Source organism: Olea europaea, unplaced genomic scaffold, assembly GCF_002742605.1.
Source record: "Olea europaea var. sylvestris unplaced genomic scaffold, O_europaea_v1 scaffold3515, whole genome shotgun sequence".
NCBI classification, from domain to species: Eukaryota; Viridiplantae; Streptophyta; class Magnoliopsida; order Lamiales; family Oleaceae; genus Olea; species Olea europaea.
In genome coordinates, this window is record NW_019254281.1 from 10,754 (window position 1) to 27,196 (window position 16,443).

Below are 16,443 nucleotides of genomic sequence, written 5' to 3' on the forward strand. Positions count from 1 at the left end.
GGATAAGAACTCTGATAAATGTTAATTTAACAGATGGGTGGCAGTACTTTTTGGACCGGGTCAATGGTCAAGTTTTTTGTAACGTGCAAGTTTAAAGTCATCTGTAAATAAAGTCATTATAGATTATAATCATCATTTTTTTGAATATTAAACTGCAAGAATGTTCTGTACTGTACAGGATTGGATTCACCATTTAATCTATAAGATTACTTGCAGCCTTGTTTGATAGTATCTATAAAAGACATACAAGGCCATCGACACATTATAAAACACGATACCGATGCAAAGACGAGCAACGAACCGCGATTTTAATCCTCCAAATCAGAATAAGGGCAAGAGCCATCATCCACATTGGCTAGAGGATCATACATGGGTGAGCTAGGATCGGTGCATCCAGGTACAAGATCAAGATTGCAGCGGTCACCCTGCATTCGCATGAGAATTACATTAGATATAATGGTTTATCTTCTTAAATGATAAAAGTTTAAATATCGAATTCACTTACTCCTTCGACCGATAAGTTACCAATCATGGCACATCTTGTAGCGATGATACTAGTGTCCGGGAAAATTGCTCTTTCGCATGCACCTTCTTTACTCAACTCCTGTGCAAGCCCCTGAAACCAAAGATAAAGTAAAGCTTTCTATTGGAGAAATGCCCGAAACTTAAGAACATAAAACATTTTGTTACCTACCTCGGCGAAGAAATCTATTGGTTTATTACGCCAAGCTCTTGGAACTTGAAATTGCAGTCTATATGGACCATCCCAATCAGTTCCATTTGTGAATGAGAATATCAAACTTACAGCTGCCAAATAGAAAAATGTCATAGCTACCGAAACAACTTTATATCGAGTAAAAAGGATGTAAAAATTTGGTTATGAGGGTACCATGTTTGGGGATACAAATTTGGATTGTGTAAATAGCAGGATCAGCTTTCCCTCGAACTTTATTCAGCATCGCCCTCGGCTCACCACCACACATGATGGGCTGGTTGAAACCTCCTGCAAATCGATGAATTGAACTTTCATCTTAAGACAGTACTTGATGAATATTCAAGGCAACTCCAACCCTAATCTAAATGAAGGGCAGTACATAAAGTTCTGAATAGAAGCATGTGAAAGCTTACCATTAAAAGCAATTCCGTAATCTTCATTAGGAACGAGTTTGCCAGCAGCTGGATTATAAAATAGCTTCAGCCTTTCTCCCTGAAATTCTTCGTCATAATCAGATGCAAAGTTCAATAAAAGAAATGAATGTTCAAATTCATTAATGCTGTTGTTGATATTACACATACTGAAGAAGGAGGAAGACCATTCATAGTTTTCCAGTAGACTGGAGCTCTTCCAAGGTCGAATTCAGCCCATGTCGGAAGTACATATCTGGAAACAGTGATCAAGGGATTCTCTAATCAAGCTTCGTATATTATAAATTGTAAATTAATTCAGTGTAGAAATAATTCTTAGTGAACTCCAGATAGAGACGAGTTAAGAACTCACTCTTTAACTTCCTCAACTGGAGCTATTGCAACTGGAGCAGCAGCGGCGGCAATTACCTTTCCTCTAGCCTTAACAAATTTTCGCTTAGTTGAATGAAATCTCCGCAGAGATGCACCCATCAAAGTAGTAGCTGCAATAGAACACCAGACATATAAGCAGAAGCCCTTGGAAAAATTCATATATTTAAATTTCATCTTCAACACAACCTCTCATGTACAAGTGGTTTCATTTTTCAAACACCTAATTTGTGTACAATTTTCTGAAATGGGTTGCGTAGACACTTGATTGTGAGGAGTTTTGCCAATGAATACGAACAGCATCTGTACATGGACTTCTTCAGACTATCCCTTCTTTGATCAAGCTTTATAATAACGCTCCTCCTCCTCTATGTGTCTATTGCCTTTCAAACAATTTAATATGTATGCAATGCATAAATTCAAGAACAAGAAGAAACACATCCAAAATTTTGTTAACTTATTCACCTCTCGAGGATTAAAACGATTTCTATATTCAGATATGAAACTTCTCAATTCAGTGTAGATAAACAACAAAAAATGATATATCCATGAAAACCTTGATCCAGGAACAATCAGAAAAAGCAATATTTCGTATTCGTCGACCATGAATTATTTCCAAGATGAAAACAAAGCTAAAAGACCACAGTCTCATGACTATGAAGAAGCAAAAGAATGTAAAACATACCATGTGTTGAAAGTGAGGTACTAGTAGTGTTACTTGGAGTCGATACAATTTGCTTCGAAGAAGTAAAAGAAGCAGTTGAAGCTGCAGCAGCAGCAGCAGCCATATTGCAGGCAGTAAGGTTGAGGTGGTTTGAGAGTAAGGTTCAGATAATGAAGGATAACATTGCAGGGAGAAATATAAATACAACCACAGAATAAAAAAAATATCTCTTGACAAAGCCAAACAAATGCATTTAAAAATATCTCTTACCAATAAAAACAAACAAAAGAATATAATTTGCATGTACCTGGTGTGAAATCAAAAAGGAAAAAAAAAATCTGGACCTCACTATCAACGGCCTCTCACCATACAAATATCTGATCCAACCCCACCGCCTCTTTTTTTGGACCCTTTTTGCCATGCTTAGTAGGGAGAATTAGATAATATATTTCAATACTAATTACTAAATTATGAATGTGAAAATTAATTACATAGATGGCCAATGGAAGTGCAACATTAAATATAAGGAAATCTAAGTTTTTGAAACTGACTTATTGAGTCCTTGCAATGTTGCCTCCTAGTTATTCAAGAAAAGTAATGAACAGAGATATGAGCACATTTTCCTAAGAACGAACGAACAAACTCAGAGCATAACCAAACAAAGCACATATAATCTTAACCAAATAGCTACATTCTTTACCAAACTTGTAGGGAAACACGGGACATCGTAACCTTATCTGTTTACAATAACAATCTAAATTTCCCCACAGAAAATACAAAAACTACAATGTCATACAATCCAGCAAGGTTGATTGCCTACCTCAAAATAAGACTAGCCTAGTCATCATTTAATATTACAGTCATCGCAACAAGGCAAATGTCAGAATTATGTGGAGATCTACAGAAGATAGCCATTAAAATTACATTCAACTAGTAGCAGCCGGTGAAGGCTGATCTGAGGTAAATGTTGCCCCCATTAGGTTCATCTTTCCATTTTCCATGTTGTCTCCATTCATAATCTTCTCTTGATCCTCCACCTGCAAATTAGTTTTCCCAATAATATCCTGGAATCCATTAGTTTGTGCAGCAGATGTAGGGGCTGCACCAGAAAGAATCTCATTTTTAGCTCCATCCACAGCAGCTTCCATGGGAACACTACATTCCTTAAACTGTTTCTCCTCATCCACACCAAGCTCTGCAGAACCAGAATATGGCTTCTCTTCCACTCCAGATAACAATTCTTCCACCTTTGAAATGACTTCAACCCTGTTACTTTTGTCAGTAGTTTCATCCTTATCATTTCCACATATCTCAACATTGACACTCTTCCCTTGGTTATCACCGTGCAGCTCAACATCTGTCCCAGGATTTTCCTTGGTCCCTTTCTCATCCAATTCAGTCAGAGGATCTTCCTGCTTTTCATCTTCCCTGTTTGGCTCAGAATCCATCAGATTATCAGTTTGTTTCTCTTGTTCTTTGTTCTCACCGACTTCTTCATCTTGTGTTTTAGCCTCTTTCTTCCATTCTGATTCCTCATTTCCAGTGTTAATCTCCTTGTCTTTCTTACTACCTGATGCTTTCCTCCTCCGCTTGTTTGGCCACTCACTCTCTTTAGATGGAGGTGTGGCCTTGGCCTTCTCACTGATCCTTGATGATCTTCTTGGAGTCTCACCAGTGCTCCAATCAAATAGTGATATTTCAGGGTTTCCAGGGTGAGACTTTAAGTACTTCTCCAGCTGTTTTCGGTTAATAATTTCCTCGCCAGTAGGAGCAATAAATGAAATTTCATTCTTCCTTGGTGTTCCCTTTGTTGGCATGTACTACAAAAAAATTATCATTAACAGTGTCAAAATATGTTAAGGATGGAAAAAAATACTGATAACAATAAAAAATTGGGGCATTCTTGCACATGAGAAATCACAGAAATGCATTAAAATGTCTCAAAGGCACTCATGTGACTTGTCTTTTACATACTTAAAGATAACTTGTAGGATTAGATTTGATTAATCTAACCTCTTTCTATTCAATAAATTTATATGCAATATCAACTCGTATATGAAAATTCTCGTTTCATTGATATTATCTACACTGACTAACTGCACAAGCCTCAAACCACTAAGCCAATCCACGTTTAGAAACTTAAGGATTCTTCATTGACTCTAATAGATCCCTCACAGGTCCACAGAGCGTTGCGGAGGTCATTTTCACTACATTTGTTTACTTTTCCGAGGTTAAGTCTAGGTCCCTCCATTATTATAAGAATACTTTCAGAAAATAAAAGGACAATTCTGTTGGTTGGAAAATAGTCTAGGATGTCAGAATGTGATTCCCGGTGCAATTGTCAACTCTAAGCACTCTATGACCTAGACCAGCAATAATTACACATCTAACTTCAATGGCTTTATAAACCCGAAGAAGGTTAAACTCACAAAAACAAGGATCTTCCAAGGATATTAATTCCATAACCGGCAACTGCATTACTAAAGATTCAAGAGAGTTGATTGGTACGCAATAGTTGAAAAACCTACATGTAATTTACTTAATCTGATCAGATTGGATGTTATCCATAACACTGTACTGGGAATCTAAGCCATTATACTCTTCAGTCTTCAATCAACAATATACAAGAAAAATAATAAGAAGATAACAGGTTGCAGGGTCTTAAGGCAGCCAGGATTCCGTAGCTGAGGCTGGTATTTCCCAAGCACGTCAGCATCTTACTCGAACATCTCCCCCTTGTATAAACTCGCGCTTAATGAACCGGCTTGGGCTTTCAACTATTAGTATGAAAACCGGATAGGCAACAAATATTGTCACCTTAAATCTTGGGTTGAGATGTCAACCACTTGGAGACATTGTCCACAATGTGATGTAGTTCATTTACATGATTTCCAGTATGAAACTAAGTTTCCAAACAATGCTTAAAGTTTAATGCAGAGACAGACCCACTTAATTAAGTGGTTGAACACCCTTGTGGCAAAAAAATCGGAGACGACTCAACACTCAAGTGACCAAGGCAGTTGCTTCATGCCTTTAAATTTTAAAAACTCACAAATTTGGTCAGTTTTCCTATTATTTGAAAAACCCCCTTACCAAATTACTTGAACAGATTGGGAGTAAATTGAACCCACGGTTAGGACAAGATTATCATTCTAGTTATAGAAGTTACAGTAGATGCATAGTTAAAAACTTTAGTAATTACTTGTAACATTCAACAATTCTGTAATTTTTATGTCCATAAAAAAATATGTTCCCATTAATCACCATAAACCCTAGCCATAAAATTAGAAAACATTTCCACATAACCATAATTACAAAGAATACTTCCAAAAGAAAATATAACAAAAAATAAGAATAAAAAATACCAATTTTTTCCAAGCAGCAGGAGCAGGGAGCTCCACCGACACGACCTCACCGCTCTGAGCCTCGGCCATTCTAATTACCTGCAATTCAACAACAAATTCACCTCCCAAAATACAACAACACGAAGAACAACGTACAACAAATTCAAGCAAAAAAATTATCTGAGAATTCTCCACTTAAATTCTCCTTTTTACCAAAGATAAAGAAATCAAACCTTTCGATTTGAAACGTGTTAGAATCCGTACTTCCAAAAGAAAATATAACAAAAAATAAGAATAAAAAGTACCAATTTTTTCCAAGCAGCCGGAGCAGGGAGCTCCACCGACACGACCTCACCGCTCTGAGCCTCGGCCATTCTAATTACCTGCAATTCAACAACAAATTCACCTCCCAAAATACAACAACACGAAGAACAACGTACAACAAATTCAAGCAAAAAAATTTATCTGAGAATTCTCCACTTAAATTCTCCTTTTTACCAAAGATAAAGAAATCAAACCTTTCGATTTGAAACGTGTTAGAATCCTGTGAGGTGGATTTAACCGTTGAAGCTGTATTTATTTTCCAGAAGCATCGTAATTGGTACACGTGGCACTACAGCAGACTGGCTTGAGGAAAATAGCCGACACCTCCGACACCGACAACGTAGGTTCCTTGAGGCTGCTATGTTTCAGTTAATCTCTCTTCTTTAGTTCTTTTGCTTGTTCAAATTAAAATGTCTTAATTCTGATAATTATGCATATAAAATTTATTATTTGTTGTAATTTGGTTTCTTTGGCTTCAACTAAATCGAGAAAACTGAGATCTGATACATTATGTAGGTAAAAATCATTATGGGTTTTGTTTTATTTGTCTTTTTCTTAAGGTTTGGATTCTTGAACATTTTAATTGCTTGTGCTTTTTCTAGTCATTTTCTACCCGCCTTCTAGTATTCTGATCGCGAAGAATCATGAAGGCAGAATCATCCCCTTCGTGATTCTCAATAGGTTGATGATTTTTTTTTTTTTTTTTTTTAGTTTTAACTTTTATGTCTCTATGACTAATATTTTTGGCTAAATCGTGTGCGACTTTAAAGACCACGCTCTGAGTAGGAACGTGCGTGAAACGGGGACTTTTGTTACGTTCAATTATTTGTGTGAGATAAACGGAATTGTTGAAGTGGGGTTTGGTTAACGTACCCGAAATGTTTCTATTAACTGAATTCGGATGAGGGGTTCTGTGTCCGAAACGAGTCGATAGGCTATTGGAAGTCAAGCTTATCTGAAAAAATGTTCACCTACGCTGTGCCGCCGCTTAATGGATCAAGTTTGGAAAATGATAGGTCATGGCTATATGCGTCATTGGACCGGCCCAAGCAATATGGGCCAGGTTTTGTCCTCACGAAATAGAAATTTTATTGCGTCTTCCAAAATTCGAATACAAGATAACCAGTTTTAGTAAAGATTTAAGTTGAATGTCGAACGATTCGTACCTTTGTGTTCAAATCGTTATATCATATATTATTGTTTCAATTTGGAAGATCAATTAATATCAGATTTAACTGATGTATCTCGTAAGGTAGAGATTTTGGATTCGATTTTTGAACAATGCAAAAAAAATAGTTGAAGAGTAAGATTAACAAATGCTCTTTTAAAATGGACAGTGCGTAAGAGAACGACTTGAACACTAGGCTTAAGAATGTGAATTTAGCTCGTCGATTGGAGGGCCCATGGTTTAGCCCCAAAAAACCCGAGCCCTTACGCGCCATTTTTGGCCCATGATGAGCCAATCCTTGAATTTTAAAAAATTAATAAAAAATAAAAAATAATACAAAAGGCAACAGCGAACTGCCTTTTAAAGGCAACAAATATTATTAATAAAAAAAAGGAGCTTGCTCAACTCCGGCGAGCCTTCATTTTTTGGTCGAGTCAAAGTTTGGCTTTAGACACGAAAAAACTTCGCACCATTTTACTCGAATCGATCCCGAGTTTCGAATCTCGACTCAATTCGTTAACATCCAAGCCCGAAGGTTCTCATTACAAGAATGTTTTTCTTGTAAATCTGGAGGGGGGGGGGTACTATATTGTATTTTAAAGGAGTGTATTCAATTGAAAATTTTTAAAACTTTTATAGACTTTTTAAAATGGATGACTTTCATAGACTTTGTGAACAGAGTGATTTATGTGGATTTGGTAAGAATTGGTAAAAATTTCCTATGAATTTCTGTAAACTTTTACTAGACTTTTATTTTTTAAAATAAAAAAAAAATTAAACATATATAATGTAATATACGAAACAACTTCTTATATATCCAAATCATTCACAACTCGTATAATTGAAAATTCAAAGCAATAATCGTATTTTTCGTACAATTTTTCTCCTAAAAAAATTCAAGTTACATCAAGCAGATTAATGAATAATCAAAATAACAAAAAAAAAAAAGTATTTTAGTAATGATGAACAAAAAAATATGAAACATTCCCAACTGCATTCCACATATTAGCTGCTATAGAAACCCTCTATGCATTAGCGTTCTCTATTTCTTGTTCTTGACTCTCAAAAAATGGTCCAAAGCCCTCCATGCATTAGCAAAGATGAAGGAGATTCAAAGATCAAAGAAAACTTAGAGCAAACAGAAAACTAATAGTAAAGATTTACGGGGTTTATCTATAAATTCACAGTAAACAGAAAAAGTCATATAGCAAAAATTCAAAGAAATACTTGATTGAAAATGATGGAGGAGAAAACACTGGAGGGAAAAAAGAAGAGGCTTGCTATGTTGAGAAATCTCTTGATGGATGCGAGATTTTATTGGAAAAATCCTATTTATATTTTTTACCAAAAAGTCTCTAGAAGTCCAAGAAATTATAAATTCCTTGAAAGTCACTCTAAATTGAATACCCCAAAACTTGTAAAGACTTCTAAAAAGTTTCAATTGAATACCCCATAACTTGTAGTGACTTTTTAAAAGCCTATAAAAATCTCTATTGTATACACTCAAACTTTTAGAGAATTTTTAAAAATTCCATTTGAATATACCGAAACTTTTTAAATCTCCAGAAGTCTTTAAAAGTCCCTATTGAATATATCTTCCCGAATTAGATTTAAATTGAAATTTAGATCTTTAAAGTGGTTGAAACTCTTTTTAATGAAGAGATGTAAAGTAAATGCAAACTACATTTTTTGGTAAAAAAATGCAAAAATAAAAAATACCAATTGACTTGCACCCAATTTTTTAAATCTTTTCGCTTGAACACAATTTAGATCTACCAGAATGTAAATAAAGATGCAAAAGTAAGTTCAAAATATCAATTTACTCTTAATTTTATACCACTAATTTTACACCATCATATAGGAAACTCTTAGAGCATTACCTAAGATATGAGTAATTAGCACATAATGTACTTATATTTTACTATTAATTTGGAAAAAGTTTATACCATTCATATTTAGATATTTTCACACTCAATTACACTTTTAATTACGCATAAACATCATTTTCATTCAATTCAACAATATAAAGTTATAAATGATGAATATATCCTTTTATTTAAATAAAACAAAAATGAAAGGACAGGAAAATAAATAGCTTGTTATGACCATAGACCCAATTTTTTTTTTTAAAAAAAGTGCAAATAAATTCAAAGTAAATGCTTGCACCAAATGTCTTCTCCAATTTCACATCAGAAATAACTGTATATTCTATTTGAGATACTGTTTGAGACACTATCGAGGCAAAAGGCATGTCTAGCGTGCTATTTCTCATTGCTATTTCCGATGGACTTTTTTTTTTTTTTGCACGAATGAAATTGAGTTCTCATTTGAAAATAGCTGCTAAAAACCTTCCAAAATATCAACCGAACTCTGAACTTGAAATTATAGAAAATGTAAAAGAAATTCAAACATATGATCATAACACTTTTAGGGGGTGTTTGACAAGCATTTTTAGGAAAAAATGAATTTTAGAATAATAAATTGATGGAGAATGTGCGGATGCAAAATAAAGAAAAAAATTTAATTTACGTGTAATATTATTTTAATGAAGAATATGTGGTTGAAAAGAAAAAGAGAGAAAAATGGGAATCAAACGGGCCTTAGTATAATAATATTCTTGCAGATTGATTTCTTGAAATTCACTTGATATATTTTGGTGTGTTTCTTTTACTGCATCTACTGTATCCAATGGAAGTACAAATGGGTCAGGGTCGGACCTGATGGGAGGCCCAAGAGGCCTGCGCCTCAGGCCCATATTTTTAAGGGGCCCAAAATTAATTTTTTTTACTGTTTATTCTTTTTTTTCCCTCACTCAGGAAATAAGAACTTCCAGTCAGTCCGAGAAATCAAAATCTAGGGTGCGAACCCAACTCTAGACATCTCTTGACTCTCATTCTCACAATCTCACTCTCTCTTCAATGCAGAAGCCAATAAATTTCAGCCCCTTTCTGCAGCTTCTTCCATGTCGCAGTCGCAGTTGCTAGTCGGAATCGTATAGACACCTAAGGTCACTATTGTTTTATTTTTGAAATATAAAATTTAAACTAATGTTTAGTGGCAATTATTGAGATTAACTCTTCGATTCCATTCTGTAACTTTCTTGATTTGCCATGAATAATGTTAAGAAGAAAGTTAACCTTGTACAAACACTGACACTGCGGTGTCTAAAACCCTCATACTATTAGCTAGAGAATAAGGGATTGAAATGTGTGTGTGGTCTGAACTTGAATCCGATGATTGGGCTGGGTTTTGAAGATATTGCACTGATATTGCCAAGGTCAATTTATTGGCTATCATCTCAAGTTTTGTCATAAATTACTGAATGTTGATTTTGCTGTTTCTGTAGTTTTGTTTATTGTTAAAATACACATTCACATTATTTGGGGTTGAGCTTATATTGGGGGTGTCATTTGAAGTTATGTTTTTAAACCAGATCTGAATTAATTTCAATTTTATGTTAATTTGGATTAATTTGCTCTATTGTTAGAGTTCCATTTGAGGTGCATTGTTGAATTGAGATTTTATTCAACAGAAATTTACTTTCCATGTACACTTTTGGAATTTTTTACTGGTTTTTAGTAAGTTATTTTGGTTGATAACTTGAAACCAAATTCATCGGCGTAATGTAGGTTGTAGGTAGGGTTAGATTTTTGCTCACAAGAGTAAGTAAAATTCTATATGTTCTGCATTGAAGAACGTATGTAAAGGAAGCCAAAGATAAGCTTGAATGATTTGAATGTCGTGAAAATGAAATCGGAAGTGCCCCTGGATTATGCTGAATTCCTTCTGTCAACAAAACACTCACGATGAGGATGTCTAGTTAATTACATTGGATGTCGATTTTTAATAAGTGGCTGAATGTTATGTTTTCAGTTATTTATCTTCAGTTCCTATTGGCTAGATGTGAATGGGTTGTTTCCAGCAACGAAAACACAGAGAAACTGGCATCAGGATTGGTTAAACCATTTGTGGCACGTTTGAAGATAGCAAAGGTACAGGTTGCATTAGCTCAGCTGCATAGTCAGTTAAACTTGAATTGGAAGACGTAAAAATTCTGAGACTTGATTCACGAAGGGAACACTTGAGAGGTATTGGAAGCAGCCCAAAGAATATATTCACAGGTACATATACAAATTCCAAGTCATTGAATATTTCATTTCATTTGTTGCTTTTTCGTTGATTTCACGTTAACATATTTAGTTCCGCAAAACTCTTATAAATGAAAACATTGATTGCTTACTAGTTACTACGATTTAGGGGCCCAAAATTTGAAGTTCGCCTCAGGCCTTGCGGTACACAGGTACGGCACTGAAATGTGTTGTCTAAATGTAGGGATGTCAATCTGGTTTATCAGCTCATTGGAATTGAACCTCATTTTCGAGTGTTGGCTTGAGCTTGAGTCGACCCATATAGTTCGTCGAACCACACGAGTTGACACGGGTCAGCCACATCAACACAAACCAAATGGCATGTCTTTGAAATGAAAAAGCAGCTACGACTGACTTATTTTTCTTTTTTTATCGATGAATGTAAATTTTATTGATCAAAACTCATTCACAAGTACACTAGGCATACTAGAGCAAATCAAAGAATTGAAGATGTACAAATGACAAAGATCTATTGACCCAACAAGCTGCCTTCTTTTTAAATGCAGCCATAGTTGCCTTTTAAAAAAGGATAATTCTAAGTGTACATAATTTGATTTACTAAATGGTTTATCTACTCTCACAAGCACGTGGATCCTGCACTCCTATTGTGAGTGTATGTAAAGTATTAGGTAAAAAAAAATTAGTTACATTTAGCATGGTCCTTTAAAAAATAGACAAAAAAAATTCAGAAAATGAAAAAAGGAGCTAGCTTGGCTCGAAAAGGCTTGAACCGAAAGCCCAAATCGAGCCCCATTTTTTGGCCAAACTCTGGCTTGGCTCAACTTGGCTTGAGCCCAAAAAAGATCGATTTGTTTTTACTCGAAGCAACGCGCCCAAGCTGCGAACTTCGACTAGCGGCTCAACTCGTTTACATCCTTAGCTAAATAATAAGCTCGTTGAAGTAGAAGTCAATGTAGAGAATTAGAGGTGCGAATAAATTTAGTGCTAGTTAATGAAGCCAGTTTCTCGGACACTGAAACCGAGGCCATTGCAACTCTTTTGGGGTGGCAGATAGTTATACATGGAAGTAGGTAGCCTTTTTGTGGCAAAATTGAAAAATTAGTTTAAAAGGAATTGGCCTTTACATTTTTTGAGGAAGAAAGAAGGAAAAAGAAAGAGAATTTTTTTAAAAAATTTTAATAATTTATTTAGAATTCATTTGCACTTAAAAAAAAAATGGGATTATGGTTATAATTAGTTCTTTATTTTATTTAAATATAATAATATATTTGTCATTTTATATCTTTTTATTTAAAAATTGGATAAAATGGATATTTTGTGCAATCTAAGATATAATTAAGCGTGAAAAAATTAAAAAATGTTAAACATGGATGTTTTCCACTACGTGCTAATTACCCCTTAAGATATCAATATCATCGTGTTAGGTTTAAACAATTGTTTAAAATGTAAAATTGGTTTGGTATGTAGTTTCTTTGGAGTTAGCACGAGTCAAAAATAGCAGCACCCCTCAATCAAATCAAATCAAGGGTCTATCAGTTTTCAATAGTTTCTTGACTGACAATATAGTCTGCTTGCTTCACATGTTTCCGGTCAGTGTATGGTCGACCTACATTCGCAATTAACTCAAATATTTGATGCATTGAGAAGGGAAAAATTGGATCCTAAGCCCACAATGAGTTAAGCGACTCGGCCCGCACCAATAATCACGAAGATGATCGCGCCCTCATGTAGAACAAGTGGATCTCGCGTGAATTAAAAATCCCCACCCCCATATGTGTGCGCGCGATCATCCTCATGGTCATTCTTACAGTTCGTGGAGCATACCTCAGCCCACAATATAGTGTTCTCTAATTGTGTAAGTCTTCAACTTTCTTTATATATAGGTTGAATCTCAATATTGAGGGTCTCCACCGCCTTACTCCTAGAACTTTGTGAAGGAGGTAAATTGTTGGATCTGCTCCCAACAGGTCAGGGAACAAGAGCTGTCTATACACTGCACCTACAAAGAGTCCAATTTAATGTTTCAGGAATCAAACCCCCACACTGCGACAGCCAACAAGGCGTGAAATAATTTCATTTCTACCCTTTACACCACTAGACTATGCCCCGAAGAACAACTTTCTTTATATATACCTTGTACAATTAGTTGTCCACGACAAAAATAGTCAAAACTTATGTTTCACAGTCAATTAAAAGAGTTTTAAAATAGTAATTTTTTATTTTTTATTATTATTATTTTTTATTTTTTATTTTTTTTGATAAATGAGTTTTGAAATAGTGATTTTTTGAAAAATCTGTGTTTAAAAATAAGAAAAAAAGTATCGAAGATTTATGTAAAATATTTTATTGTGAGAATGTAATTGAAAATAAGTTTGAGAAAAAATTATGCCCTTGTGTTTCTCATTATTTGTCTATTAAAATGAAAAATATGACCGTCATCCATCACATTAAACCACCATATTCGACTTTTTATCTCTTGTGGGGACCCGTAATGACCATATTTTTCATTCTCATTTTTACATTAATATGGCTCAAACGTGGCCTATATTATGATTGTCAAACATTGATTAAATCTCCGTTGAATTGTCTATTTTAAATCATTAAGCCCCCGTTTGGCCTTCATTCTCGTCAAATTTTAATGGTTGAAATAGTGTTTTTTTGAAAAATGTGTTGTTGAAAAAGAATAAAAAGTTTTTTATTTGCGTATAATATTATTTTTTGAAAGATTGTGTATTTAAAAATAAGAGAGAAAAAGAATGAGAATGAAAATGTGGCCAAACATGTTGTAAATTCAAAGTCAAGTTAAATTACATAATTACGCAAGGGGCAAATAGCCAATAGGTAGAATGGCTCGTGGGCTCACTCAAGCCATAGGTGATTAAGGCACATTTTCAGACAAACCATGAGCTCAACCAAATTCACATTCTTTTTTCTTCACTAGCCAATTATAAGACTTTAACATGAGCCAAGCTCGACTCGATCTATTGCTAACCCTAGAATCACACTAGGTGAAGCCAACTTTGTTTGAAAAAGAATAATGGCCTTTGAGCCAGGTTAAAAACCAGGATAAAAACTATCTTGAACATTCAAAGATGTGCAGATGATCAAAGAAGTGACATCTCCATGTTTGCTTCCATTTATGATATTCTGACCAATATTCATTTTGATAAAGTTAAAAGAGATACGTCCTTTCATAATTGAAACTGCGTCTCTCCAAATAATACACGAAAACAACTAATAAATACGGCAAGAAATGCCATGAATAAAACCGGTCCAAGCTATTGACAATATTAATAACTTTACTGGAGAAATCAACAACATTAAGCTAATTAATATATCTTTGAGCTTAATTTGTTGTCATAATGGATTATTTTCATGGTTGATACAGCTTATTTCCGCACCTGCATTTCCATGAGAGAAGATAGTAAGTGTCATCCTCTCTATGAGATAATTTTCCAAAAACCCCTTTCCGGTGGGGAGGGATAACCAGTGTTGCTTCACAAGGCCTGCAATTCATGCATTTGTTCACGCAACCGGGCGGCCTTGATCCCAACACCATTTTCCTTGGCTCCTCAGTCGCACTGTAGCTTGATGGCCCTATGGCCCCTATCCCAACTGACAATCGTCAAAAAGTACTCGTTAGGAATAATAGAGATAGGACTGAGATTTTTACGGTCTAAATCTCCCTCTCATTAGGATTCAGGCACAATCAAGAAAACACATGTCTTAACACAAAGATTGAGTGCATCTTCTTTTACCTGATTTGGGAATGAGTAACGAGAGAGGAAGCAAGAGTGTTACGAGTGTAGCTGCAGTGACTGCAAAACTGAGAGCTAGCTTGTGGTTTCTTGAGAGGGCCATCAGTTTTTATCAGAATCCCAAGTCTCTATCTTTGTATTTAAACGTAGGGTAAAGAAACTGCGACACGAGGATGAAAGAATAGGTAGAGGGATAGATCTCGGGGATGTTCGGAGACAAGCTTAAGAAGTGTTTCCAGAAGAAGGGACAAGACAGTAACAGTGTACTGATATTATGGGCGTCTTCACCAATTTTTAGTTACACAGAAAATTATGTTTTCTTTCTCGTTTTGGGAAATGTTGTGTTCATCACATTTGCTTTTGCATATTTCTTGAGAAACTTCGACTTCTTGACTACTGTCTACGTCTAGATATACCTGAAATAATGTGTAACCTATCATACCCCTTCGTTATCTGGAATGCCAGTGTTATGCAGAGCCGGTCCTGTGTTTGAGGAGCCCTGAGGCGAAAGATGAAAATTAAGCCCCCCATCGACAAAATTCAAAGGTGTATTACGCGACTCATTGCTAACTTAAAAAATTAACATTAAAACAACAACGAAATATATCATAGAAACGATTATATTATAAACCATCAAACCAAAAATTTCAAATAATTAGTTAAATACTATTCGTCTTGCTGTTTTAGAGGCAAAAACATCAATCAAATCTGAATAACTTAGCTGCTTAACCATTTCTTTTTCTATTGATAACATAGCCAACCCGTTTAATCTTTCTTGTGACATAGTTGATCGGAGATAAGTCTTGATCAACTTCAATTTCGAGAAACTTCTTTCCGCAGATGCAACTGTAATCGGTACGATTAACAAAATTTTGTAAGCAATATAAGCATTTGGAAAACAAACATCCAATGTCTTCAAATAGTGTAGCACTTCAATTGCTCTTGTTGCTTCATTTGGTAAATAAATTTTCAAGACTTGTAATTCCGAACACAAATCATCTCCACTGATATCCGAAAGCCCATCATGTTCAAGATATTTCTCAAGATTCATACAAGAGTTCAACAAACTTGATAAAGTTGCACTCCTTAACCTCTTCAAATTAAACAAAAATCCAAATATATCATCATATAGTTTGAATTGTTCAAATCGAGTCCTCAGAGAAGATAGAGCTTGATCAATTATAAAAACAAAGTACTCAACTCTAAATGATTCTTCTGCTGATTGCTTTACCTCATTACTACAGTTTTCATCAAATTGTTTTTTTCTTCGAATTATGTGTTTTTTTGTAAATACAGCTTCAATTCCCATTTCATTTGCCTTTTTTGTCGCTTCATCCTTGGCAATGGCAAATCCAATTTCTCTATAATCTTCAAGAAATGAAACAAGTCCTTCCAATAGGTCGATAGCATGATCAATGTCCATGGATTCAGTTTGAAGAAATTTACTCACAATATTGACTGCATGCAACAACCTATACCAGATTATCATGCCAAGCAAGAACTCAAAATCCTAAAGTTCATGTGTTGCCAACGACTCGGCTTCACTCTTTATTTTAGGATC

General features: G+C 34.9%; 2 protein-coding genes across 3 annotated transcripts; both read right to left on the reverse strand.

Moving 5' to 3' along the window:
* Positions 1–102: 102 nt before the first annotated feature.
* Positions 103–2,377, reverse strand: LOC111386345. 2 transcript variants are annotated; one of them, XM_023010806.1, is made up of 9 exons: positions 2,201–2,343; positions 1,705–1,898; positions 1,499–1,628; positions 1,297–1,381; positions 1,129–1,207; positions 890–1,003; positions 695–807; positions 506–616; positions 103–425 (listed from the first exon to the last, which is right to left on the reverse strand). In XM_023010806.1, the coding sequence occupies exons 2-9, from the start codon at positions 1,709–1,711 to the stop codon at positions 309–311; spliced, it is 756 nt and encodes a 251-aa protein (XP_022866574.1). In that variant the 5' UTR covers positions 1,712–1,898; positions 2,201–2,343; the 3' UTR covers positions 103–308. The 2 variants fall into 2 exon arrangements, with proteins under 2 accessions (XP_022866574.1, XP_022866573.1); XM_023010805.1 differs by lacking the exon at positions 1,705–1,898 and having other exon boundaries at positions 2,201–2,377.
* A 453-nt stretch (positions 2,378–2,830) lies between these two features.
* Positions 2,831–6,098, reverse strand: LOC111386346 (methyl-CpG-binding domain-containing protein 11-like). The gene is made up of 3 exons (XM_023010808.1): positions 6,022–6,098; positions 5,829–5,906; positions 2,831–3,999 (listed from the first exon to the last, which is right to left on the reverse strand). The coding sequence occupies exons 2-3, from the start codon at positions 5,895–5,897 to the stop codon at positions 3,106–3,108; spliced, it is 963 nt and encodes a 320-aa protein (XP_022866576.1). The 5' UTR covers positions 5,898–5,906; positions 6,022–6,098; the 3' UTR covers positions 2,831–3,105.
* Between the last annotated feature and the right edge of the window lie 10,345 nt (positions 6,099–16,443).

Excerpts from the sequence above, each read along its gene's own strand:
- LOC111386345 (XM_023010805.1), bottom strand. The coding sequence starts at position 2,303 with ATGGCTGCTGCTGCTGCTGCAGCTTCAACTGCTTCTTTTACTTCTTCG. Across the intron at positions 1,382-1,498 it reads CCAGTTGAGGAAGTTAAAGA|ATATGTACTTCCGACATGGG; the intron begins GTGAGTTCTTAA and ends CACTGTTTCCAG. Across the intron at positions 808-889 it reads AATTTGTATCCCCAAACATG|CTGTAAGTTTGATATTCTCA; the intron begins GTACCCTCATAA and ends TCTATTTGGCAG.
- LOC111386346 (XM_023010808.1), bottom strand. The coding sequence starts at position 5,897 with ATGGCCGAGGCTCAGAGCGGTGAGGTCGTGTCGGTGGAGCTCCCTGCT. Across the intron at positions 4,000-5,828 it reads CGGCTGCTTGGAAAAAATTG|TACATGCCAACAAAGGGAAC; the intron begins GTACTTTTTATT and ends ATTTTTTTGTAG.